Source organism: Pygoscelis adeliae, unplaced genomic scaffold (genome assembly GCF_000699105.1).
Source record: "Pygoscelis adeliae isolate BGI_AS28 unplaced genomic scaffold, ASM69910v1 Scaffold42, whole genome shotgun sequence".
Lineage (NCBI taxonomy): Eukaryota > Metazoa > Chordata > Aves > Sphenisciformes > Spheniscidae > Pygoscelis > Pygoscelis adeliae.
The window spans coordinates 8339511-8366082 of record NW_008824283.1 but is presented as its reverse complement, the minus strand read 5'-3'; the positions used below and the strand labels follow the sequence as shown (position 1 = coordinate 8366082).

The following is a 26572-nucleotide window of genomic DNA, read 5'->3' as shown; positions in this document are numbered from 1 at the left end:
TGTTCAGAAAAGTACTGATTTTATTGACTCAAACTGTATTTACACAACACATTCATATGTTCAATATCTTACAGAACTCTGTAAAAAACTGACTAGTGAAACTGCAGGAGCCAAACTGAGTTTCAGACTTAAAGACACTGAACCATGAGTACATTTTAAGATATTTAAGTGGGTGGCCAGTTTCACTGTCAACTTACATGGCAGTTCTCTGTAAACAAACTCTTTTTAAAATCAGAATGAAAGGTGGAGGGGAAAAGGGTCAGATGAAAGAGCTGATAGTTTTGCAAAGCTAGTACTTTGTAAGACCAGACTTGGCTAAGCATTCAACAATGCGTTTTGTACGATTCTTTTTTTGGAAACAGGTCACATACAGGTATACTGTAGATGAATAATCAAAACACTTTATAATTTTTTTTTAAGCTTACATACACTTAAAGGAAAAAAAAAAAGAGACCAGTGCCACAAAGTTTGTGCATGAATCTGAACTGTTTCAAAGTTTGAGAGGCTCAGTTCTGGTATTGCACTGCAGCTCAAATCCAATGTGTGTTTCTTCAGTTGAAAAATGAAAGATGATCCTCTTTTACCAGTGAACTGATGGTATCACGTAAGTAAATTGGGAGCAGAATATCCTTATCTTGTCACAAGAGATCACTCTTCCACCCATCGCTAATACAGTTTGATTGAATAAATATTTTTTTGTTTTGAAGTACAAACTAGGCGAGTTTGTTTCTCTTCCAGAGTGCCAGTCAACATCACCACACACTGCAGTTAAAATGGCATCCCTCCTCTGATCTGCCTAGCAACCTGTTCATCTGTTGTCTCCTCTTTCTCTTTTTCACGCTCTTTGTTCCAGTCTTTAAGGCCTTCTGGTAGTGAAGTATCCTCATCCAAACTTCCTGTACCTTCAACAAATTCTTCATAAGTAGACTTTTCCGCAAATGGTCTTGGGCCAAGCAAGTCTAGCATATCACTTTTATCAAGCACTTCCTTCTCCAGTAGTCGTAGGGCAACCTGGAACAGCAATAAGTTACGTCACACACAAAATACCTAAGTTGGCTCTCTTCCTTGGAAGAGTTTGTTAAGGCAGTTTGGGACCAAATTCAGCACTGATTAGTTTTGATAGAAAAAACAAGTTGCTCAGAGTTCTCTTAATACATGATTTCTGCTACCTAAATGCTCACAAGGGAGAAAAATACCATTGTTTTAATCCTACTTTTAAGATTTGGCAAACTGCCCTCCCTATGGGCCACTGTTACTGTTGCTTCAGAACAGCAGTCTTTCGCTGCTGCCAAATGGCTCCTGATGCAGGATATTAAGCTATAGATGAAAACAAGCGTTCCCTTCCTACCAAATCTGATGGTTCTATAGGGCTGCTGTTACACTACGAACTAAAGAGCACCATAAAATTACAATGTGTACAATACTGTACAAGTGTAGTCTGTAACCTTCTTGGGTCAGTGAGCACATTGTTCAGCACAAACCATATTCAGTGATCTTTCTTGGGATGGTGGCCTACTACACCACCATTTACTGAATCCATACAGACTTGTCTTTTTGTCAGTAAGCCTATCAGGTGCCTGTCCTGGAAAATTATCCTTTTGCTGTATCAGGCTATCTGGCGTGAAGGAAGAGAACGTGCACGTGGGTAATCTCAGCTGCGGTGAGGCAGATCACAAGCAGGCAGGTGGCAGGGAAGGAAGATGACGGAAAGATTCTTTGTATTTAATGTTCAAAAGGAATTCAGAGAAAGGAAGTTATACGTACTTCCCTTCTTAGACAGCTTCTTTTAGCCTAATGAATGGGAATCCTGGTATTTCGTGTTTGGGTTTTTTAAGTTTCGTACTTGTCTAGTATGTCTACTAAAGCCTACTTTAGTAGACAGACTCTTCCCTCCAACTTTCCAAATGAATATTGACCATATAAGGGGGGAGGGATGTTAAATCAAGTTCATGAGAACCTCAGAGGTGTTCCAACACAAAAGGTGATTTCTATTTACTTAAAGTCTTGTGACACACTTTCAAGATTACATCGAATAGTTTGAGCAAACTTCCTCATATACTTACATAGTCACTATTTTTAATCTATTCACTTCAATTCAGATTCTGGCTTACCAGCTGGAACTTGGCAGCTAAAAATACTGTAATGCTCACCTTCTCCACTTCTGCTTTCTTCTCAGTCAGAAGACTTAATGTCCTGTCATAAGCAATGTTAATTAGTGACCGTACTTCTTCATCTATCAATCTGGCAGTTGCCTCACTGTAAGGTTTCTCTAATACCGTGTCTCCTTGACGAGGGAGATCAAAGGAAATCTGCCCTACTTTTTCATTCATACCAAACTGAACAATCTGAAGAAAAAAGAAAAAAAAAAGAAAAAAATCAAACAATGGAGAGATAGTCAGATTTTAGGGTATGTTGATGTAAAATATAGTAAACAAAACCAAAAGGAGGAAGTCATTTCCCTATGACCCAATCTTTTCCTCTAAAACCAACCCTCCCCTGAAAACTCAAGTCTATCTAAGCTACAGTACCTCAGTTGACTTTCACTTATGTCTTTTCAATGATTAAATTGAAGGACACAACTATCACCATTTAAAGGAGGTTATGCGTTATGTACATGATGCTTTGCTGTTTAAATACTAAGATATTACAGAAAAACACTTCAGCCTTCATTAAGCAGTAAAACTCTTTTCCTTTACCAGAAATATAAGCGTTTTTCCAATTCAAAATGCTTCCGAAGTCTAGCATATTCCACTCACCCATACAGATAAGTTAACTTAAGGATTAAAGTAGAGGGTCTGGAAGATTTTGTCCTATCATATGCAAAAGTCATATGATATACTTCATCCCAAGACACTCCCCTACAGAAGTGAAAATGATTCTTATCTTGCTTGAGTCGTTACTGAATATTCACTCCTCTGGTTGCCAAATATGGATGTTTTAAGTTGCATTTTACTCCAGCAGTGGCAGAAATAAGTTCAAACTGCTATTTATGTATTCACTCCATGACCACTATCAATTTGATAGTTACTAAAGCAGTCCTTCTCTGCTTGGCCTTGCAAGATGAATATAGGTATGAAAGAATATTCAGAATTCAAAGAAATCTCAGCATTAGAACCAAGCATCTTAACCTGCTTCCTTAAGAAGAGTTCAATACTTTTATTTAAGTCCCCAGTTCTCTCTGGAGACAATACGTCTGGTTAACGTGAACAGAAGTCTATACTTAAACATTGTTTAATTTAAAATTGAACAAGAGTCACTGAAGATCCCATAAAATGAACATTAACAGGATTTCATTAGACATTCACTTCCAGAACTGGGGCAACAAGAGGCACACCAGAGACTAGGAAGTGGGTGTGGTTTGGTGTGGGGCGTAACTGTTGTAGAGGGGAAGAGAAGCGTACTCTAAAATGCTTCTCTTGCTCACCTCGTGAGTGTCTTAGGAAATGACATCTTTTGTGTTGGTGCAGGAAATGGAATAAAGCACCCACATGTAGCACACAGCTACACTTAAGTGATTCATTACATTAATAAGGTTTCAAATTACTCATCTACACTAGTTAATATGATACAAACAAACTAATGTCTTAATTTCAGTAGCCTTAATTGACAGCAAAGAGTAATTAAATATAAGGTTTTCTGGGTTTAGTTACACACGTGAATCAAAATTGGGTCTTCAAACTGGGCAACTGTAAAAGTAGGACCAGATGATCAAATCTGTGCACTAAATTCCATTTTAAAAGTATACAATTTCCACATGTATTTGAATCCAGCTGCGGCATATATGTTCTTGTGGGCAGATGTAGGATACTAATCGAAGCCTAATGCACGGACTCCTGTTGTAAGACTGTAATAAAATACTTGAGTCATTGGCATCTCTATACAACAGCAGCAGCATAATGTTTATTCATATAATATTTTTTGAAACAAGGCTTTTGAGGGACATACCTGATCAAATTGCATCCTTTCAAAATATTAGTGTTAGGTAGTAGACAAAGAAAACTGTAAGAAAAAAGTCTCGCTTAAGCACATACCTGAGCATATGCACTCTGGGTCACCTTCTTCAAGTCATCTTGGGCACCAGTTGTAATTCTTCCAAAGAAGATTTGCTCAGATACACGTCCTCCCAGAGTCATGCACATTCGGTCAAGTAGCTGCTCTTTGGTATAAAGATACTGTTCTTTGGGTAAATACTGAGCGTAACCCAGTCCTTTACCACGTGGGATAATAGATACCTACAATCAAAATTAACAGAATGCTAGAACTAAACAGTGTTAAAAAGAACATAAAGCATTCTTCAGTTTGACTTAATTTTTAATACCACAACCTACACCATACTCACCCTTGAAGTTTAATTCAGGCATTATTTCCATTTACAGTTTTACCCTCATTGTGATTTATCCTTAAAAGCCCTGGCTAGCTCTAAACTGGGATAACAACTACTAGAATATCTGGAAAAGAAAGGTAAGACCACTGTCATATCTTTTCCAAAGACTGTATGGTATTTTTTAAATCTTCTAATGAAAATCCACAATTCTTTTAGAGCTATGTATTGGGCTTTAAATATTCTGTAACAGTTTCTGTGTTTACTAATGTCCTTCCTTCCAGCAGTAAATTGTACAAGATGAATTTTAAGCTTGAAAGTCAGACGACATTAAGAACACGGCCAAGCAAAACTATGAATGTTAAAGCAAATTTGGGAGATTGGGGTGCTTCTTCCTTTATGCTTGACTTGTCAAGCTGTGTATCCAAAAAGCAAATTAAAACTAAAATCAGCCTCTAGATGATGATTTTTATAGTTTTATTCCTGAAGAGGCATCTACCTGTATAACCTGGTAAGATTAACTTAAACCACTGATCTGTGCTAAAATCCTCAGAGAAAAAGCAGCTATCAAGGCAGGCAGACTCATGGCAAGATCAGGTCCCTTTCGCTTTCCAAGGGCATTTATAGTACAAACCCTGTAACAGCTAAGTCAGAAACAGTTAAGAAAGCTACAAGAAATGAACTAAAAAAAGTACTCTAAAATTTATACACTTAGCACTATCTTTTGTGAGATTACATATTTTAATACCCTCTCAACACTGGGGGTGGGGGGTGCGAAGAAAAGAAAAAGATGCTGTCCATGCTACTATTAAATTACTAGTTCAAATTAGTTTCCTTTACCTTTAAGAGTGGGTCAGCATGTTCCAAAAACCATCCTGCAACTGCATGCCCTGCCTCATGATATGCTACTGTCTTTTTCTCCTCTGGTTGCAGTACTTGAGTTTTCTTTTCCAAACCTGTACAAAATAAATTTGATTAATAGTTTCAGACATACCTTTCTCCACTGAAATCCCTTACCTCATTTAGAAAGACGGTGAACAAAACTTAGATGCCATGTATACAATCTATTGGAAAATTAAAAAAACCCACAAAACCCCAAACTTGCAAGTTTTAGAAATTTGTATCTTCCAGGTTTTACTGTAACGTTGTCCTTGATTACATTTTCTAGTTTCAAAGTATAAGTTCTTAACAATATCCAAACATTTAAATAAAACATTTGCACTTTAAAAAATCAATTAGTTTTCTAGACTATTCCAGGCTAACAGCAGTTAAAAGCATTGCTAAATCCAAACAGCTATTCCTCTTGCCATTTTGAAGAAATCAGAAAGGCGTCCTGATGAAATTTCTCTCCCTATGCTTCTCTCCATTACAGAAGTCAGCAATATAGACAGGATATTTCTTTTCTAAATCTCAGGTGTGTTTAGGAGATCAAAAAAAACAAACAACCTCGAAGAACAGGAGAAAGATTCAAAGCGTGGCTTTCCATATATATAAAAAAGGACATTGCCTGTCATATTACAATTTGAGAAACGATTGATGCGATTCACCTACCTCCAATAACTCTTTCAATTGCTTGCTCAAAATGCTTTTGGTTTATAGCATCTGAGAGATGCCTTGCAGCAATTAAAGCAGCTTCATTACAAACATTAGCAATATCAGCACCTAAGAGCAGAGAAGGTATGAATTACTGATCATTTTCAACAATTCTCTCTCAGTCTAGCATGAAGATAACCTTATCTAGAATTAGTTTTCTATAGATTCTCATAGAGCTTGAAAATTAAAGGTTAATTAATAATAATCTCTCAAATAATTCATTACACATAGCATAATCCTTGAAGAGACATTTAAATACACGTACTACGGTTATAAGCTTTAGGATTTTTCTCTTAGGCAGACAGCTACCAAATAGAGCTTATTACCAGTGAAGTACTTGTTTGATATATCCTACCTTCCATAAGTTTTCTGTCTGCAACAGACTATACTTAAACTAGTACATATTTAGCAGAATATATTGCCTACATATGGATCCAGTATAGCTCAGACCTCGATGTATCTCTAGAGGATATCCCTTCACATTACCAGTTTCAAGCCATCCACTTCTTGTTAACCTTAGTTGCAGTAATGCTATTGAGATAACTAAGTTGAAACATCATCACTATAGTTGCCAGAAATATTGACAATCAGACCTCAGAAACCCAGTTTTACACAGACCACGAAAACAGTGAAGAATTCAACTACTGGTCAACACAGATTTTAAATGGATTAAAACTACAAGCCAGTAATGAGAGTTCTCACATCCGTTCCTAATTCAACACAAGGTTACAGTACATTTTCCAGGGAGAAGTTTTTACATCCAGAAACAGAAAGCCCTCTACAGAATAGGCACACAAACTCCACAAAACCCAGGTCTTCTCTAGTAGCGTTCAAAGAATCCAGCAAACATATTAAAAGGAAGAACATACATACGACTGAAACGAGAAATCTCCGGATTGCTTTTGCTGAAGACAGAAGAAACTGCCATTTGGTATGTCCCTCTGATTGAGGCAGACAAAACTAAACGACCTCAGAAATCTACTTGCTCAAACAGGCAAAGAGAATTTCATGCTGTACCAGTAAATACGATAAAATAAAGTAAGAGTGCCATCCAGAAGACCAGGTGCAAGAAAACCAGAAGTACTAGGGAAATAAAATATCTACAGCTTATACAGTAAATGGAGAAGAATAGTGGCATTAGGAGTCACTTACCAGAAAAACCAGGTGTTAGTGATGCGAGTTTTCTTGCTAGGTTATCTTTATTTAAGACAGTGTCTAATTTCAGAGGTCTAAGGTGAACTTTGAAAATAGATGCTCTTCCTTTTATATCTGGGGGTCCTTTAAGATGAAAGAAGTATGCTTTTACTTTTCACATATATATAGTCTAATTGAATGTGTGCAAGGAAGTTACATATGTAAATAGCTGCAGTGATTTCAGTGGTATTCTACAAATGCAGAAGTATACAGCGATGCAGATAAAACTTACCAATGTAAATCTGCCTGTCAAAGCGTCCTGGTCTCATTAGAGCAGGGTCTAAAATATCTGGCCTGTTAGTACCTGCCAAAATTACTACATTTGTGGTTGTATTAAATCCTGTTGAAGAAATGTAATAAAGAGAAAATATGTGTAAATATAATTTCCATGAAAAAAATAAAATAGAAATAAAAAGACTGTCTGCTTTACAGGGCCACATAAAAACTGACAGTTTAAACAAATGATCTTAAAGCTGAAAATACGTCCGTTTATTAGAGCATTGTCCAGCTTTTCATAACAAGCAAAAAAATGGCCTTGGGCTCTGCTTTGTGAAGTACTATATCAAATCCTGCTTTATCTTCAAAATGCAATAATAGATTAACTGCTCAGGAAATTGCAGAACCAGCATGCCTAGCTGGTTTTTTACAGACAGACTGGTCTCATGCAAAGAATTGTTTTTTGGCCTATTCAACTATGACAAAGAGTTATCAGATGCAGAATGATGGTTCTTTTTTCTGAACTAATTTTAGCAAAACATCAGGCTGCAGCAAAATGAGTCACCATTCTTCATTTTAGGAAGCAAGGAAACACACTCAATTTATATTTAAGCTAGAACCCAAATCTTGGTTAACAGGTCTGAACAAGCGTATTAGTTCTTTCCCTTATCCTTGTTAATATAATGTAATATTAGATGCTAAATACTTACCATCCATTTCTACTAGAAGCTGATTGAGTGTGTTCTCTTGTTCACTTTGTCCTCCAAAGTTGCCCCTTCCTCTCTTCCTTCCTACTGCATCTATTTCGTCAATGAAGAGAATGCATGGGGCATTTTTACGAGCAAGAGCAAATAAGTCTCTAACCTAAATAGCAGAAGAGAGTATGTATCAGATTGGTTTGTAATTGTTCAGAGTTGGGGGGTGGGTAGGAGGGGAAGAGGCACATCAGTAACAGTATCACTCTAACTGAGTATGGGTGTTAGCAAGTGTTCCAAAGCCTCCAGCCAGCTCTCAAGGCCATCGTAAGTTACGCTGTAGCTGCTGCTCAGCAAGAATCACTAATGAGGCGGCCCACCGGTCAACAAATCCTTTCTCAATCCATAAATTAAGAACATTAAACAACTTAAAAGCCTTCAGAAATAACCACTTTTCCTGAATAACTGAAATATATCTTCAACTTCAGCTCTAAAAGCCTCCAAACTTTGGAGATTTAAAGCAAGATTTCTCTTTTAAGCTCTTCTTTAATGTCCAGGATTACAAGCAGAACTGGAATGTGAACGGGCGTGCTACCACACAGTCATTCCTCATACCAAGGAAATAAAATCTTTTAAGTTTTTCTGCAGTTAGAACAGGGTGATGTAGCTCCTACGGTGAACTTAAGGCTTACTTACAAGCGCTTACCATTGCACTCTAACAATATGCTGTTATAAATATTGACTCTCAGCCATCCTGTCTCTCCATTACATGGGCTAGGAAAACTGAATTCACCTCCAAATATTTATTCGGAAGTTAAATTAACCCATAGAAGTCTGGAGAAAATGGCCAAGACATGAGCAAATAGCTGAAAATTTTTTTGGACTTTCAGATTTCAAATAAGATACTGCCTATCAAATTCTACTCTAGTAGGTACAGCACAATGTGATTAGCTGCAAGATGCAACATTACAATGTTACTCTGCTTGCAAATATATCAGAAAGACCTCATTAAAACCAGTTCAGCAAGTTAACGGATCTACAACTGGAATCGAACTGGAGCAAACAGGAAATGAAAAATTATAGAAGAATTTTGACCTGAGTGAGAATTACATGCAGCTCAGAGCTTTACTACGATGTATGTTAGAGATGCAGTTAGAGAAGGCTTCTCTGATGACAAACAACGTACAGCAGATATGAAGGGATGCGAACTTTGGACAGTACGCTCTACTACCGAAAGTCACTCTGATTTGTAAACAGCATTTGAAAAAAGTACAATGAATAGAGCATGAAGGAACATGATAAACAAGGAAAAAGTGTTAGGTGCTCAAAGTGAACTCTTTTGATCAGAAAGAGACAGAGATCCAGAAACATACAACTATTTTTCAGAAGGAATGGAACTAAAAATTACCATAATGCATATACACTAAAAAAACCACCAAAGGAACCAAGGCTGTGTAAGCAGTTTTAATTCTAGTATATCCCAATTTACAAATAATCAATTTAGCATCATTAACAACTATCTTATTTACTAAATTCATAGGAAATGAAACTAAAACACTCTCTCATGTTGTTTTCTACAGGCATCAGAAATTATCGACTGTACTGAAACCTCAATTCATAGCCAAAGCAGCAACTGTTACATCAACAGATTTCACTCAGTAGTAAAAGCTGATAATCATCTACATAGACCAGCAGACAAAGGTTAAGTGACTTTGCTTTGGGGCATTTCAGGTATGTATTGACAACTAATGACAATGTAGTTTCTGCGTACCTTTATTATTTCAGGATATCTAACACTTTCCCAGAGGATACGGATCAGTTTCGTTTCTTACTGTTTCTCGGTAAAGTCCCTTCTACACTGCTTGCCTCCTTTTTGAAGTCCCACTCATCTTATGTACACGATCACTATCTCCATACCCTCTGGCTTTCAGTCAGTCACTCTTTTTCAGTCACCATCCATGGTTTTTACCCTGTTACCCGTTTCTCCATCTATTTCCCCACTCTCTGTCTATACCCTCTCCTTTCCATAGCAGCTCCTTTTAATTTCCTTACACATTTCTAGTCTCTCTCTGCATCCTCATTGAAGCCTCCCCTCCCAACTAGCTTCTGCATTTACCTTTCTGAACTGCTCCTGTTAGATTGGACTTTCAGATTTCAAATAAGATACTGCCTATCAAATTCTACTCTAGTAGGTACAGCACTACGTGATTAGCTGTAAGACGCAACATTACAATGTTGCATTGCTTGGAACTTCTCAGTTCCAAGCTCTGTGCCTACCTGCTTGTGTCCCCCACTCCCCTTCCCTTTTCTCTTTTCAGAAGACCCAAAATTACCTGGCTTCATTTATCTTTTCCCACCTGTATGACTGGAAGAAGTCCAGCAAAAGACGATCGAAAGAGACCTAGGCCTGCAAGAGGCATATGAACGTACAGCTGTGACAAACTAAGGACCAAATCTTGGAAAGTTTATCTGCTAACCTCTAACACATCTAGACGGGTGAAAACTGCAGGTTTTCAGGGCTTTACAGAACTTAGTCAAAATGAGTTTTCCTGTGAATTTTCACAGAACATAAAACCGCCTGTATCTGGTAAGAGCCATTCCCTGTCAAATTTCAGATTCAAATCAAGACCCTAAAGCATTTCCATTTAATGCTGGCAGAATTAGTTTTTAAACACGAGTAAAAACCACGGTATGCTTCCTTAAGTCTGTTCACAGAATTTGCGGCAAACAAATCTTAGTTTTCAAGAAGTGTGTCACCTTGCAGTATACTTTCTAAGGCTTAAGATGAGATGGTTGGAGTTTGGTGAAGGTATGAGCTGTTGGAAATGGAGTATGAATTTTGGACATTATGAGGAGCCTTATTTTTTTGTTACCTGCCTCATTTGTAAAGTATTATCAGTAACTTGTTTATACAATATTTTTCAGCAGATTTAAGTGTCCTTCCTTCCTTCCTAGACAGGAGAAGATAGATTTAAAACTGAATGTTTGAAATGTAGTTGTAATTAAAAAAAAAGTTAAAGAAAAATGGATGTACTGGAACAGAGCTAACTCCCTCCACTTAATATATTTTTAATGAGCCATTTTAAGAGAGTTAAGGCAAAAGAGCACAAAAAAATGTTACACAGATATATTTGCTTATTTAAATCACCTGATCTCCAGAAATCAATCATTAGCTCCATGACCCTCGGACTCCCAGACAACTATTTATATCTAAGAGTTTGCAACCACAAAGAGAATAAAGTTCTTCAAAGAAACAGGAATGATTTAGATCAGGATGAGACATTCCCATAGCAGTAGTCAAATGAGCTACATATTTCTGACCCAGCTAGTAAATTTACTTCAGAGCAGAGCTGGGAGAGTTTGGTTCTGTTTTCTTAAGGTCCTGCAAAGAGGTAAACCCGTTAGGTCCCGATGGCCTCCAGCCAGACACTGAACTGCATTAGTTCCTTTTTTGAAAGGTACATCTATGACTTGCGTTCAGACAAGCATCTGGCATCACTTGTAAGTAATCTGCATAGATGAAAGAATATAATCCAGCTATAATCAAACTGTTTGCCTCCCAAACTTGACAACGTCCTTTCAACAACCAACACTGAAACAGAAGAGCAAGGCCAAAGACTTACCCGAGCTGGACCTACACCAACAAACATCTCTAGGAACTCCGAGCCGTTGACTGTGATAAATGGTACGTTAGCTTCTCCGGCTGTAGCTTTAGCTAGAAGTGTTTTCCCAGTACCTGGAGGACCTGTCAGAATTGCCCCCTGCAAGAGAAACAGGTGTATTTTCCTCATGAAGAAAACATAATAAAAGCCTATGAAATATCTTACTTAAAGATCTACATGTTATGATGTTGAGTCCACTGGCACTTCTTCCACCACAGTCAAAATTGTGCAAGGAAACGAACTGAAGATTCATCTCATTTAAACCAGCAAAAGGAAGGGGAAAAAAAAAAAGTAGCTACAACATTGTCACACTGTCTTAGATTTACAGGAACAGTGTTTTCTTTGACATTAAGAAAAAAGGTATGTCATCAGATGGGCTCCCGCAGCAACACAGCCAAAAGACAATTCTGTAACAGTTATATACAACAATGATGGTTCACATGCATGCTCTGTATCATTTCTGACCCATGTGAACAGACGAAGTATTCCATGAGGCAAATCTTCTGGCATCACAGTTATACTGTTGGCACTTAATGCCTATTTTTTTTTTCTGACTGCGAGAAGAAAGAACCTGGAAAGCATTGCATGTGTAAACATTCCTAGTCCAATTTAGAATACTGAGGACTACCAAAAGAATAAAGTCTTTATCTGCTAAGTCATCGCTTCCTTACCTTTGGAATTTTTGCTCCCAGATCCTCATATTGTTTGGGATTTTTCAGAAAGTTAACAAACTCCATTATCTCTAATTTGGCCTCCTCACAGCCAGCTACATCTTTGAATTTAACATCTATTTCATCCTTAAGGACTTTGGCTGTGGTTTCACCCACACTGAAGAGTCCACCCATTCCACGCCCTGCTCGACCTAAGCCTGCAGGACCTCTTCTTAACGTGTACAGTAAAGAACCAATAATCAGGATTGTAGGCAGCAAACTCAGGAGAAATGATCTGTGGAGAAAAACCAAGCAAAGCAGAAAACCACATATATTACAAAAATCCATTACTGCATATAACTTGTACAAAATGTTGGTTCCATCATAAGCAACCCTGAAAAAATTCAGGGCAAATACTCTATTAACTTGTAACGTTTACATTTTTGCAAGTTTGGTTCAGATTGGGAAATAACCAAAATAAATTTGAGAACAAAGAAAAGATTCTGAATTACAGAAGTCAAACAGGCCAAAAAGCCTCTTATAACTATAATTAAAGGAAGAGTTGGAATTAATTTTTCATTGCCCATCCTCCTTCCCTCACGACCCTGGGAAAATGTAAATTAATAATCTTAGAGGGTAACACATCTCTACACTTGATGTTTAACAAGTGACAGTTTTGGGGTTTGTTTTGTTATTTTTTCTTTGTTTTTAAACCAAACACACGATCAAGTGACATTGGTAAGTTTTACAGAGGAAAACTGTACTACTTAGTTAACAGAAGTAGCTCATTTTCTGTGCCCTTCAAAGGTAAATTCACAGGACTAGTTTGTGCAAATTGTTATATTCTCACAGTAAGTTGTATTAGGTAGCATATAATTGGTGTATGCTACAACTTCAGGCAGAAATTTCTCTCCAAAACACAATCTGGCTCTTATTCTCTTATGTCTTTCTCAATTTTCTTCTTTCAATGTCTCTACTTCCCTTCCCGATGGCTATAGGTTTTTGGTTTGTTGGGTTTTTTTGTTTGTTTGGTTGGGTTTTTTTATTACTCATTGCCCATTATCCTTCACTGTCTGTCCTCCAGCTTTCTAGCATAGCTCTGTACAGGCCAAAAATCCTAATACTAACAGAGTCCTCATTATCACAATATCTGAGCACTGCACAGATTTTTCTGTGGTAAGACCTTCAAGGAACAGCTCACAAGAGGTTCTGCCAACACTCAGCAAAACCAAAATGCTGAAAAGAAGCACTACCATATGTGAGCACAGGATTTCCAGGCTTTACTGATATCCCACATTTCTGAGATGAAGAAGAAAAGAAGGATTTTCTGTCTCCTATGGTATTCAGCAGATTCTGATCCAACAGGGAACAGCAGTACTCTGATCATATAGCTGCTGCTCTCTCCTGTTTCCTGTGGCATTTCTGGTGCAGAGTAAGAAGTTACAGGCATTGTATTCTATGAAGAACAGACACTGAGGAGGAAAGGGTCAGCGAGACTGTGGTCAGAAAGAGGGGTTCAGCGAGTAAGAGATTTCTGTGAGGTTGAAGAAGACATAGGAACTGACATACTTTTCCCAGTCTGTTGTGAGAAGCCTGGGGCTGACATGCAGCCTCTTCGCACAAGCACTGCGTTGCCCTGTCCACTCATTTTTTTCCAGATTTGTTTAAATAAGGGCTCAACGGGTTTATTTATGGACCATCCTAAAGAACATGCCCCATTAGACAGAAACAGAGAAATGAGGCAGAGACAGTTTGTAGAAGAATAGGGAACTGAAAACCTCTATCTGAAGTCACAGGATGGTCCAGAGTTAAGGCTACCATTTTTCTGCTGCCACCAAGACAAACAGGCAGCAGCAGCTTGGTAAACACATTGCAGAAATAAACAAAACTTTCCCCTCCATCCCCAAAAACTGAAACACACACCGCAGTATCAAGAATGAAAACACAAGAGGCAGCAAATGAGCCTTTTTCATTAGTAATATGAGCTACTACACCCAAAGTTGAATTTCCTGATGGTACAAAACCTATTTCACAGACACCAGCAGGAGTAATTTTCAAACTATTGACTTGGATCAAAAAGAAATCAGTTCTTGGGATAAAAGATTACATCTGTCTTCTAAGCCATTCAGAAAGCCACATCTAGTCTCTTCTAAAGCCCAGGTCAATAAAACTCAGCTACGTAAGACTAATACAAAGAATACAAACCTAGTATTGGAGCCATTATTCCCTACTGGGGAAACAACAAAGCTGTAAATCCAGTGTCAGTACTATTTTTCTTAAACCAATTTAGAGATTAAAAGCATGACACATCTGCCTGTTAGCAGGAGCTGGAAGGATAGTGTGATTTACTTAATCACCAATTTCTTGCCTTTTTGCAAGGCCACAGAATTTGACTTCTGCTGAATTTATGGGCAGAAATTGATGCCTGTTATATCTCAGTCAATAATGCTGTAATTCTACGCCATATTTTGTCCGTCCAAAAATCTGCATGAGTGCCATCTCTGGAGCTTTACAGCTGTGCCTGGCTGACTCCTGCTCTAGTCCAAGTCACTTGGAGGAAGGGCTTAAATGAAAGAAGGACAAATTGTAAACAGAAACATTTATGTAATAAGAAGCTATATTTAGGTTAGAGGATATGGATTTCTACGTAGGCAAAGTACTAAATGGCTCCTCTTACAGGTAACATTAAAAAATAAAACCAAGATTATTGTTATACTGATAATACTGCCACCTAGTGAAGCATAAGGTGCATGTCTCACAACTCTACTTTTCTACTGTAAATACAATCATTTTTATCAAGAGACTTTTTTTAAAGGAACTTCTTACCCATCACTCTCTGTTGAGTAGACTACAGGCAGTCTGTTCTCCACTTCTATTCCCAGATCTTGCTGCACAGTTTCAAGGTTCCGTTCAAAAGTGTCCACACTACCAATATTAAACCAGACGTACTGCTATAAAAAAAAGCAGAGATCATCACAAAGCACCCTATCTTATTTCAGCTTCATTACAAGCCAACTTCTTCTAACACATACACAAGCAATTCTCAGAACAGATTCAGACCAAAATAGAGTTTTAAGTTGCCTTGTAAAATGTGCAACTGATATAAGATGCACCTAATAATTCTAAGGCCTACCAACCTGAATATACTTTATCTGTCATTGCTTCTACAGAAATCATACACCAAATAGGTTTGGGGCACTTTAAACAGACTGAAATCCTGGCGTTTGCTCCAGGAACAAATGGAAGAAGAGTAGGTGAACAGATCTTTAGGAGGGAGCTATGCAGTCAGAATAATACAGAGCACTGAACTGGCAAACACAGCAGCCATACAACTTACTGTTTCACCTGAAGATCTCAGCTTTTCTGGTTAAGAAAGGCAATTCTCTACTTCTGGAGCCCATACTAGCTTTCAGGTTAGCTGTCTTCACAAAAGACAGCATGAACTCGTATCATACACCAGAAAAAAAATTCCAGACGTTACTTTCAAACAGTGTTGAGATTTGGTTTTTCAAGAAGATCTCCCTTTTTGCACCATGACCTGCATGACTTGCCCCTACTTACCCTAATATTGAAAAAGAAAAAAAGAGAGTAGTCCTAAGTATTAACTGATTGAGAAACTGAGGCAAATGGTGGTATGTGGGCGAAAGAGTAGGTGTATAAATAAGTCACGCTGAAACCCACTGATGAAGTAACTGCTGCAGATTTCACTTCACCCCAGAGAGACTTGCAGACCTTGTTTCAGAAAGTCAGTTAAAAAACTCTGCCACCCAGGAAGAGGTAACCTGATAAAGCTTCTCTTTTGTTTTTCACATAACTGGCTAAAAGCAGTCTGGAACAGAAAAGATCCAAAAGTATGTATGGTTAAGTCTGGGGTTTTCTTGAGCAGATGGAAAACAGCAGTTAGAAATACAGAACCTCCAGCAATTTCTCACTCTTCCTGTTTGTGTATTTGTATTAAGAGCATGGTGCTGGAAAGGAACTACTTGCCATAGCTTTAAGATATCTGTGGCAAAACAATCGATACAGTAAAGTGAAAAACACACAATGTAGGATAACGTAACAGGTAAGGCAGAAAACATGTTTTAGATTAAGAGATTATTAATGCTCCAGACCAAGTTTTCTGCATCAAACTTTACCTAAAAAGATTGCTTTGCTGTTTCTAATGTCTCATGTATACGTATTAAAAGTGTTTACCCATTCATGAGGAGACTTTCCTGAAACAAAGATCACTCTAACAAAGCGCTTGTTCACCACTTCAAGTCTGTCCACCTGTAGGAGGAAAGAACAAAACTTGTGATGTGTTAGTGTACAGTCACTGCACTTTCATCACAGCTAAGAGCTACATATACCAAATATGAACCTGTCTGTTTTCCAGTAAGGAGAATAAAATTCATGTTGAAGATCAGGATGGTTCCACAATCTACAGTTTGCCATTAGGAATGGCATGAAGAATCACGTATGTAATCAGTAAGCAAGAAATATCGGCACATTAAAATTTAGACTGAAAGGATGACCTCAACCCCTTTTTCAAGAAAAAAAATCCAATGCATACCTCAGCTCAAATCACTGGTAGAGTGAAACAGTTAAACAATACTTAACTATTTCAATGGTCAAACACCAACAGCAATAGACCACACGACTTCAAACTCTTGTAGCAGCTTCCAAAACAAAACAAATCAAACTGAACAAAATGAGGGAAAACTTAACTGTGCTCTTACAATTGTTTACCCTAATATAAAGGACCTCCTGTGCTACCATACTAACCACAATAACATCAATTAGATAAAGAATAACTTAGCTGAGGTAACAGATACTATATAAACTAAAACCAAGAATTGAGCTGCAGGTTCACAGATATATACTATTAAGCTTTTTTTTTTTTGATAGTCAAAGTCTCAAATGGTTAGTTTCTTGAATTTGACAGGGTCTCTTCAGAAGGCAACTAAAGTTTCTTTCCATTTTTTCTTCCTCTTTCCATAAAATAACTGGTTTCAGCATCTTTAAAGAATTTAAAACTAGCAATGGTTCTACAAGTTGGGCCTGAACTGTACACAGGCTAGTAAGGTTGTTTCCCCGAACTCACTACATGTGGCCGTTTCTGGCAGAATTGAAGCAAAACATGAGCTAAGAAGCCAATCTAGATCTAGCTTGACTTCATGCAAAACTACCTGAACATCTTTGTTTTGAAAAGCACATAACCCCAATAGCGCTGATGTCTTCTCCCCATTAACTGGCCAACGCTAAGGCAACCAATGGCATTTGACAGCTACATAATTAGCTTATCTGAATATCCAGACTACATCTTACAAAGGCCCAAGAGACTTGGTTTTGTGCAACAGCCCACTTTCATAATGCTTTTCTGCAACAAGGGTTCAGGCTTCGTTCACCATAACAGCTAAACTAATCTTTTTACTGAGCTAGTGTCTTACTGCTTCACGACAAATATAATCAGTAAGTTTTTTTTTTCCACAAGATGTACATATAATTGCCAATTAAGAACAGGATTGTAAGACACAGTGCAGGCAGAAGGGGAGAAGTGTACAGAGCAGCTCTGCATAGATCAGTAAGACAAAGAAAGGTAGAAAACAACCTGTTTAGCACTTTACCAAAGTAACGGAGCAGTAGGAAGCATGCTGTTAACACAGAATCCCAGGTCTGAAACCTAGAGAAGGAAGCAAGCCAATGTTTTCCTAGCCTGCAGGCTAAGCTACAAACAGGGAGGTAACAGACGCAAGAACTAGTGGCTCCTGAAGTGGAAAAGGCCTGTGTAACACACTCAACCTTCTGAACTTCAGGGCATCACCAACCTATTACTCCAAGTGTGGAAAGCTGCCAAGTACAGAGAGATAGGACACCGATGATAAAATTGATTGCTCTAGTAGTGGCTCCAGGTAGGAAGGAAAGAAGAAATAAGAGAGGAGAAAACAAATAAAGGAAGCTATTTTACAACACATGCCAATTTACTGTCCTTGGAAGGGAATTCTTTAACTCCCCGCCCCCACCTTTCTGTTTGCACTGCTGCTCCTCAGATTCCCTGAGGAACTGATTCAAGGCATGAAACAAGAAGGACACTTTTTTTTTCCAGGGGGGTGGGCTCGTGGAAGTCTTTAAGGTTAGAAGTAAGTTTCTTCTGAGGCCAGCTCACGTGTCTGCTTAAGCCATTAGGTGGGCTTACGTGTAGTATAAGACCATATGCCGAGAGACTGTGGTTGCACTGCCTCTTCAAACTAGCATCAACACGAGCTATCCAACAGAAAAAGTTCTGTCCTGAGCTGCCCATTCCCTCTCCTCTCTTGGACTGACACAAATCTTCATACAGCCATCCAGAACATCAGATCAAGGAACTGATTAAGACGAAAACTGATCCCCTTCTCCCTCAAAAGTTACTCTTGAGCTGGTTCTCACTCCACAGATACATGAAGACGAGCATAAGCAGGGAGGCAGAAATGAGCATCTTCAGCACACTGATTTTCCATTTCTATTCCCCTCACTACTCACCACTCCTTTAGAAAGGTAGTTATTGACAAAGTCTTTCCAGGTGATTTCTCTCCCAGGGACCCTGAAGAAGAAGTAATATACCACCATTGTCCAGAAGAAAGAACTTCCCACTACGTACATCCGAAACTCCCTGACATCCCATGGAATGTCACCCTAGGAAATGGAGGAAAAAAGGTTTTAGAGTCTGTAATACAGTAAGAACATAACAAACAGGTTCTAGTATCTATTTGTGGCTTCTATTCTCTGCCCTCAAGGTTACCACAGAGAACGTCAAACAAAGCTGTATTTTGTTGTATGAACACACTTCAGTAACTTCTGAGGAATTACAACGTTAGTAGAAAATCTTTTAAGTGTTTTATATATAGTAAGTGAATAGTTTTGATCTATGAACTACTTATGTAAAATTAAAAAGTTTTGCCATCTGCTATATGACCTTTCCCTCTCCATTCTACAACAATTTTCCCTGCCTTCCAGGACTACATGCAAGACCTGCAAAAATAAAGGAAAAGAAAAAAAACAACAGGAAGAACCCAGGCATAATTTTTTCCTCTTTCCTACTAAGTAAAATCAGAAAAATATTCTTTATTTTTCTGATTTATATATATTCTATAATATTATTTATCGTGTACTGCCAGATGCTATCATCTTTGTGCTACAGCTAATGACAATAAATATAAATTTCAAAAAGAAACTTATTTAAGTATTCCATTAAGGTCAGAATGGCTAACAGTAAGGTCAGAATGGCTAACAGTAAACTACATTTAACTAGCATTGTGTAGTCGGCAAATTTTACAAATTGACATTCTGAAACAAAATACGAAGCCTTTAAAGGCCTGAGGCTCCACTATAAGAATACTGACTACTAGCAACCATATTCATATAGCTTAAAACTCCATTAACGTTCCTGAACCAGAGTTAGATGCCTCTGAAGGTAGATACAAAACGGTTGTTTATGAAAGGCACTGAGTGGGGAGCCACCTAGAGCCAGTTACTATGAAACACTAGGCACAGGAGGCTTAAGGAAGAGTTAGGCAATCAGAATATGGCCCTAAAAAGCAAAAAACACGCAAGGTTACTTCATGGGAACAAGACAGTTAGTACCATAAAGATATTTTAAAGTCAAAACCTTCTGTAATCTGGTCCACCAGTTAGTTTCTTCTTTCTTGCCACCTTTTTTTCCACCACTGCCACCTCCTCCACTACCAGTCCCACTAGGCTGTCGGGCACTGGCTTGCTTTACTTCTATCAAAAATAAAACGTAACAAAAATATACATCTTTACATCTTATACCACTCTCACACTATTTTTTATTAGTTTTGAAATTAGAGTTGTTCTGAAAAATGAACTAGTTTGCAATGCTATGATAATTAGAGGATGTGAGAAACTGCATTTTCCATAGGAAAACAGATATATAGCCCATTAACTAGCAGAGAGACCTCTACCTCATACAGTTATGATCACAAGAGAGGTCTGTTAATTGTATAACTGATGACACTTGGGCACCAAGAACTGAAAAATGTCCCAAATATAAAAGAAACCTGTTATGGAGACTGCACGAAACTTATTTCTACTGCACTAATCTAAGACGTGCAAGATTATTCTAAGCATTTTGTTGGGGGTTGGGGGAGGATTGGTGGGGTTTTTTGTTGGGTTTGGGGGTGGTGGTGTGGGTTGGGGTTTTGGGGGGGTGGGGTTAGGGTTTTGGGTTTTTTTGTTGGTTTTTTGTTTGTTTTAAAAAACACCACCTACAAGCTCTAAGTAACATCTCCTTCTCCCATAATTCACCCCTCCAGTCATTTTATGGTCCTCTTAAAGCTCAGGGTTTATCGATATCACAGGTTGGCATCCTTTTTAATATTCTAGAGACAAGCACAGCACAGTAACAGCCAGCTACGGCTGAGGAGTTCATCTTAATCATTCTTCTACTCATCCAACTCACAAGGTGCCTGCATGGCATAGCATAATGTCATATGTCAACATACTCAAGAGGGCGAGACGGAGCACAACACTAACACACGCTCCTTCCAACCCTAGCTCTTTCAAGAGCTTGGTAGTTTGGGCATCTAGGCATGACACTAGATTTTACCATTCAAGGCCTAGTGGAAGGAAAACTGCTGCTCCTGTTACTGCTCTCATGCCTCTCCTTCTCCTTGGAAGATGCGTTACACAGATTTCTGGTACAACAGAGTGGCTGTTATTGCTAATGATTTCCAGATTCAACCCCCGCCTTGTAAAGATAGGGCTCCTTCTAGCACGGCCACTACTAGCTCCTCTTTCAAGCAGCAGGCTACGTGGTTGGTCCTGGCTAAAGAGCTGGTTCTGGATCCTCACCCAGAATGACAATTCTGGTTATTCCATACAACAAAATGAGTATTTTAGCTTGCTCTAGGAAAAGCTGAGAACTTTATGCATAGAGAATCTCTGAATGCATGACTATGTCAACTAATAGGTCACAGTAAAACAAGAATTTAAGGACAGCATTCCAACAGAAACATAAGGGAAAACAAATGTTATTCCAGAAGATATACAAGATATGAAAGCAAAATAACGTTTAATAAAAATATATCAATTTGCACTTTTAAACTAATCTGGTACAGAAACATCTTCCCTGAAAAATAAACCAAAAAACCCCAAACCCACAATGTTATGCTAAAATCTAATCTAACAAATACACGTTCCACAAAAAGAACTGAATCAAGCAGCTTTTTGTACCTTTTGTTTCTCCAGCTGTACCTTTAGTTCCATTAGCTTTCTTCCCATTGGGAAAATATTTTTCAAATCCTATTAAGAAAGAGTTAAAGAGCTCATAATTGTTTTTTAGTTTACAATTCTGTCATTCCACTTCAGTAGTCACAGGCTGGATGTATACAACAGCAAAGAAGCTAGCAACATATAGACTGCAAAGACGGTTTTGTTCTTGTATTTTTGTTGACGAGCTCTACCAGGTTCCCATAAATAAATCTACTACTGTTGACAAGAAAATATCAAATGTATTTAATAACCTAAAGTAAAGCTGTCCTTTAAACCAGAGATAGACAAGCTTAGTTCAACAGAAAATTGCATTTCACAGCATGAGGTTGAGCAAACTGCAGTCATTCTTTAATAGCTCCTAAAAATCCCATAAATCAATGTTCCACCTCAAGATTAATGGCTGGTTAGTATAAGAACTTACTTCCCCGCAGACAATAAACCTAACTGGCACACAAGTGCAGTCCTCAGCAAGGAATGCAGTCTGCTTCGCTTCACTGATCAAAGTTATAATCACCTTTGGGAGGTTGAGAGAAAAGCCTTCTGCAAGCAGCAATTACACTTGCCCAAACAGTACTTCTGTCAGTAGCAGCTCCAGTGGTAACTTTTTCACGGAGCTGAAAGACGAAAAATAAATATAAAGCAACAAGAAGGTGCCACAAGAATCTTGAAGCTCTCTAATAATCCTGAACTGCAACAAGTCAGGTATTACTTTACAACAGGAACTTTACAACAGACTTCATAGTAACTGCTGTGGACCAGAGCGTAAGACAACAATAGAAAAGGAAAAGTCAATCAAATGGGTAATTTCTACAGCAAGGAAATTTTTATTCTATTTGTTAAGAGCAGAGTTTCATCTTACATACAAACATAACATTCTTTATTAAAAGAGGAAAAAAAAAGTCAAGCAGGAAACACTACAAGCTATGAACATTAAATACCTACACACTGATCCTATGGGAAATATTTCATAGTACCAGCTGAATGACACTTAAGTGCAACACTAACTGTGATCGTACAAGCACGATCCACACAGTACTGAATTATGTCTTGCTAAAGAACTGCGTCTTTTTCCAAATAGTTAAGAACCTGTAACTTCTCAATATGAAAGATCTGCTTGAATCCAAAAGAAAGGGATATGGCAGACAAAGCTTACGTCCAGCTAAGAAACCAACACAGAGGAGGAACGCCAGTTCAAAAAGCAGACCTAAACCCCTATGTAGGTGAAGATCCAGTTATAAGAACACAACAAACCCAAGTCTATCACACCTTGTTCTAAGACTAATTGTTTACTGTTATTCACCATTTAAGTGCAATTGAAGGAAACAAATATTTTCAATGACTACTTCTTAAGAAAACTTTTAGTATCGTAACTGAATACTTAAAAACAGAGTAAACTGCAGTTTTATTACAGAGAAATCAAACCCCCTGTCTTCAAGACAGACATATTTTAGATAAAATCCCAACTTATCCCCTTCCCAAGCTTCCCCGGCGCTTCTAAGGGGAAAAAAAAAAAAAATTCATATCAAGATTTCCCCACAGGCTGACTTTCTTTCTGCCTCCATTCCCTTCTGCCCCACAGAGGTGCTCAGTCTCCTTCTGTTCTTTTTGATCAGAAGTTACTGACCTTAAGAGCCAGAGAAATAGTAAAAAAACAAACCGAACCCAAAAAAAGAGAGAACAACAGGTCCTGGAAACATGACTCAAGGTATCCAATGCAAGACAGCAAACATCCATCTAGGACTAACACCTCTAGGACTACATTTGTGAAGGAAAGCTCAATGTTAGCACCTCCATAGCACTTTTGTTATAGTCAAGTTACAATGGTTGTAGACAAAACCTGTTTTTGCATATTAAACAAACTTGTAGGATACTAGATTACGTGCTAAGACTACACTAGGAATGCTGACGTATCATTAATTGAATTCTAACTCTCCTGAAGCTTTCTGTCTGGGAGCTTCCCCCTCCACCCCTTATTAAATGATGAAATACATTAGACTTATTCTGAGTAGCCATCTAGTTCCACCTGCTGGAACCAAGCGGAATACCAGAATGTCCTTGTTGCTTGCTTTTGCTGTAGACTGAGCTAAGAATTCTTAGGCTGCTCCATCCAGCCATTATTTTGTGCCACTGCATGTCTTTGAATAAAGGTCTGATACTGAAAATCCAAGAGGGTATTTACTGATCATGAAAAGCATGTGCGGTACAGATAGCCTGGAGAACAGCTGATCTAGAGAACAGCTACTAGGTCCAATACACTATGACCTCCAACATGAGCAATTGCATCTGTGCTCCTAGAAGAAGCTTTAGGACAAGTGGGATGCATCTGTGTGGGCAATAAAATAAAAAGAGCCTGCCACAGACCAACCCATCTCTGTAGTTCAAATACAAATGAATGTTGCAGCAACAGATGAAACTCAAAGACATGTCCAGTAATACTGGCTTCTCTTCTATGTCACTGGTCTCCTACAACACCAAAAAAAATTGGGAGTTCTTTATTCCGCAAGCTCAGATTACTTTTTATTTGTAAAGAGACAGGAATATTCAGAAACCTTTACTCCAACTAAAATAAAGTAACTGCTCATGTTTAAAAGAAAAGTTTAAGTAAGCCAATTCCAACTGTCCAATTGCTTGACTCAGCTAGACCAGCATGGGTTTATTACAGAATTAAATTATAGTTTAATCAGGTTGGGGTGGGAGGGTAGAGGAGGGAGAGAAGGAGGGAGCAAAGGAGAGAGATGGGTAAGCAGATAGAGCTTTGGGGCAGACATGACTAATGGAACTGGTTTGTTGCTGGATTGTCTCTACAGATCCTAAATTCCGTGAATAAATGCCTAGTCACCTGTCAAGTCAACATGCAGAGCGCTGAGTGTTTTAAAAGTCGTTTTGTGAGAAAAGGGAACAACTGACTTCATGGCACATTCAGTAAATCACCTGACTGAGTCTGGGAGGCGTGCTTTTATGCTACCAGCAGGTCTCCCGAAACATGCGGTTTCCTTTCACCATACCGTTCCACAAATGCAAAAGTTGTTAGAACCATGCCACACTGGTAACAACTGCTTGGGTTTGGGTTTGTTTTTTTCCCCCTCATCTGTAAGTCATCAGCATGAAAACTGATCATACTGATCCTGATACAGGACCTGTCCCTGGGGTGGCTGGCAATGGGAATGCCCCAGCAAGCTTAGCTGATATAAGCACACCCACTGCCTAAGCAGAGGGAAAGCAAACAAAGCACATTTAGCCTGGATGCTTAAATAGTACAGCGCCTGTTTTGGGCTACGTACCATGAAACTCTGCCCAGCTTCTCTCAGTCAGAGATGAAAGAACTGTCACAGCATACAAAGCAAAAAAACCTTATCTAATATTTTTTTTTCCCCAGGCAAACCTTGTGACACCTTCCTAAAAAAAAAAAAAACCCACAAAAAAACCCACCCCAAACAAGACTTTTTTTAAAAATATAAGTTCAGTATAAGCAAGTTTAGAGTACACAACGTCTGTTTTACAAATGCAATGAAAATGTTACTACACCAGAGTATAACATAAACCTGAGATCTGTAACACCAAATAAATGCCTTCTCCATGATTCCAACATTAAACAAAATAGGTAATTTTAAATAAGCAGAACTACTGACTTTACAAAAACATTTTAACCATAATCCATTTTTGTAAAACTGAGGATACACAAAACAAGAACAGAAAAATCCACTCGCTTAGTTATGTAAGCAAAAGATCAAGAATCTATTAATTCAAGGAAGTTACAAGTTGACAGTTTTATCCATAAACAAGTTCCAAACCAAACAAAATAAAGTGAAGCCAAAAGTGTTAATTATCTAACAGTCACCAAAATATTACATAAGAGCATGTTAGGGAGGGAACAGAAAGCTGGTAAAGAAATCTAACTTCATGCAAGCTACTTATTTTGTTTTGCCAAAAGCCGTTACTTTTATATTTTTTTGATCTTTCATTTAAAAACAAAAATTAAAAATCATTGTTTTGCTGCCTATACACACACAGGTGCTGGAGTGAATACAAAGTTCTCTTCACAGTTTCTGTTCCGTTCCAAATAAGAACTCACTGAATTTTACTGACAGAAACAAGAATTAGCTTCCTGACAGATTAGCAGTACTTCTGACAGTGTTTCATTTATTGTTGTAATTAATAATAATCATTTATTACTGTATTGTTCAGATATGACCACACAAAAACACAAATTCAATATTAAAAACGAACACATATTTATACTTAGGACTAAGTTACTAACATCCTTATGTATATTAATCTCAAAATTATCACCATCCTAGTGACAACCTTCAAGGTGCAATTGCTCTCCACTATATACTACAGAAAAATTAAGCAACCTGCCCAAGACGCCATTGAAAGGTGCAGGAAAAAAGGTGCATCTCCCTTTTCCCAAGCAGTAGCGTAGGCCTGTCATTACTCCGATACGGTAGGGTTGACAACAAGGATAATACACGTTATCCTTGTTAGGATAATACACGTTATCCTTGTTAGGATAGCTGACAAGCCTAAACTATTTTGCTAAGAACGAACACCCAGCCACCGTGATTTATCGGTTAATACTAGAACGGCAGGTTCGAACCCATACCACCACTGCACCGTGCAGTCCCGGAATGCGACCAACCGGCCACCTGCCTTCCCTTTTCCAGCACACAACCCTTCCCTCACTGGCGACCCAAACCCCCGAACAAACCGCTCGGCCCGCAGCGCAGACGCCATGTGCAGCCAGGCACAAACCCACCTCCCGCGCATCACCGCCCTGAAAAAGCAACGGAGGTACTTTTGAGTTAGGGGGAGCGCATCACCCTCACTGGCGACCCAAACCCCCGAACAAACCGCTCGGCCCGCAGCGCAGACGCCATGTGCAGCCAGGCACAAACCCACCTCCCGCGCATCACCGCCCTGAAAAAGCAACGGAGGTACTTTTGAGTTAGGGGGAGCGCATCGCTTGAAAACCCGCTGGGAACCCGGCGATCC

General features: G+C 38.5%; 2 protein-coding genes across 2 annotated transcripts in view; one reads left to right on the top strand and one right to left on the bottom strand.

Moving 5' to 3' along the window:
• Positions 1 to 26314, bottom strand: AFG3L2 (AFG3-like AAA ATPase 2). The gene is made up of 17 exons (XM_009318582.1): positions 26159 to 26314; positions 22095 to 22254; positions 21542 to 21610; positions 19956 to 20071; positions 18830 to 18982; positions 16526 to 16600; positions 15158 to 15282; positions 12353 to 12626; positions 11643 to 11780; positions 8035 to 8188; positions 7341 to 7448; positions 7067 to 7192; positions 5873 to 5983; positions 5162 to 5277; positions 4032 to 4232; positions 2151 to 2345; positions 1 to 1011 (listed from the first exon to the last, which is right to left on the bottom strand). The coding sequence occupies exons 1-17, from the start codon at positions 26312 to 26314 to the stop codon at positions 769 to 771; spliced, it is 2520 nt and encodes an 839-aa protein (XP_009316857.1). The 3' UTR covers positions 1 to 768.
• A 141-nt stretch (positions 26315 to 26455) lies between these two features.
• The window catches only part of SLMO1 (slowmo homolog 1 (Drosophila)), a 12522-nt gene continuing 12405 nt past the window's right edge, over positions 26456 to 26572 (top strand). The window contains exon 1 of the mRNA XM_009318581.1: positions 26456 to 26514. Within this exon, the coding sequence (XP_009316856.1) occupies positions 26456 to 26514 (59 nt within the window). The remainder of the gene's footprint in view (positions 26515 to 26572) is intronic.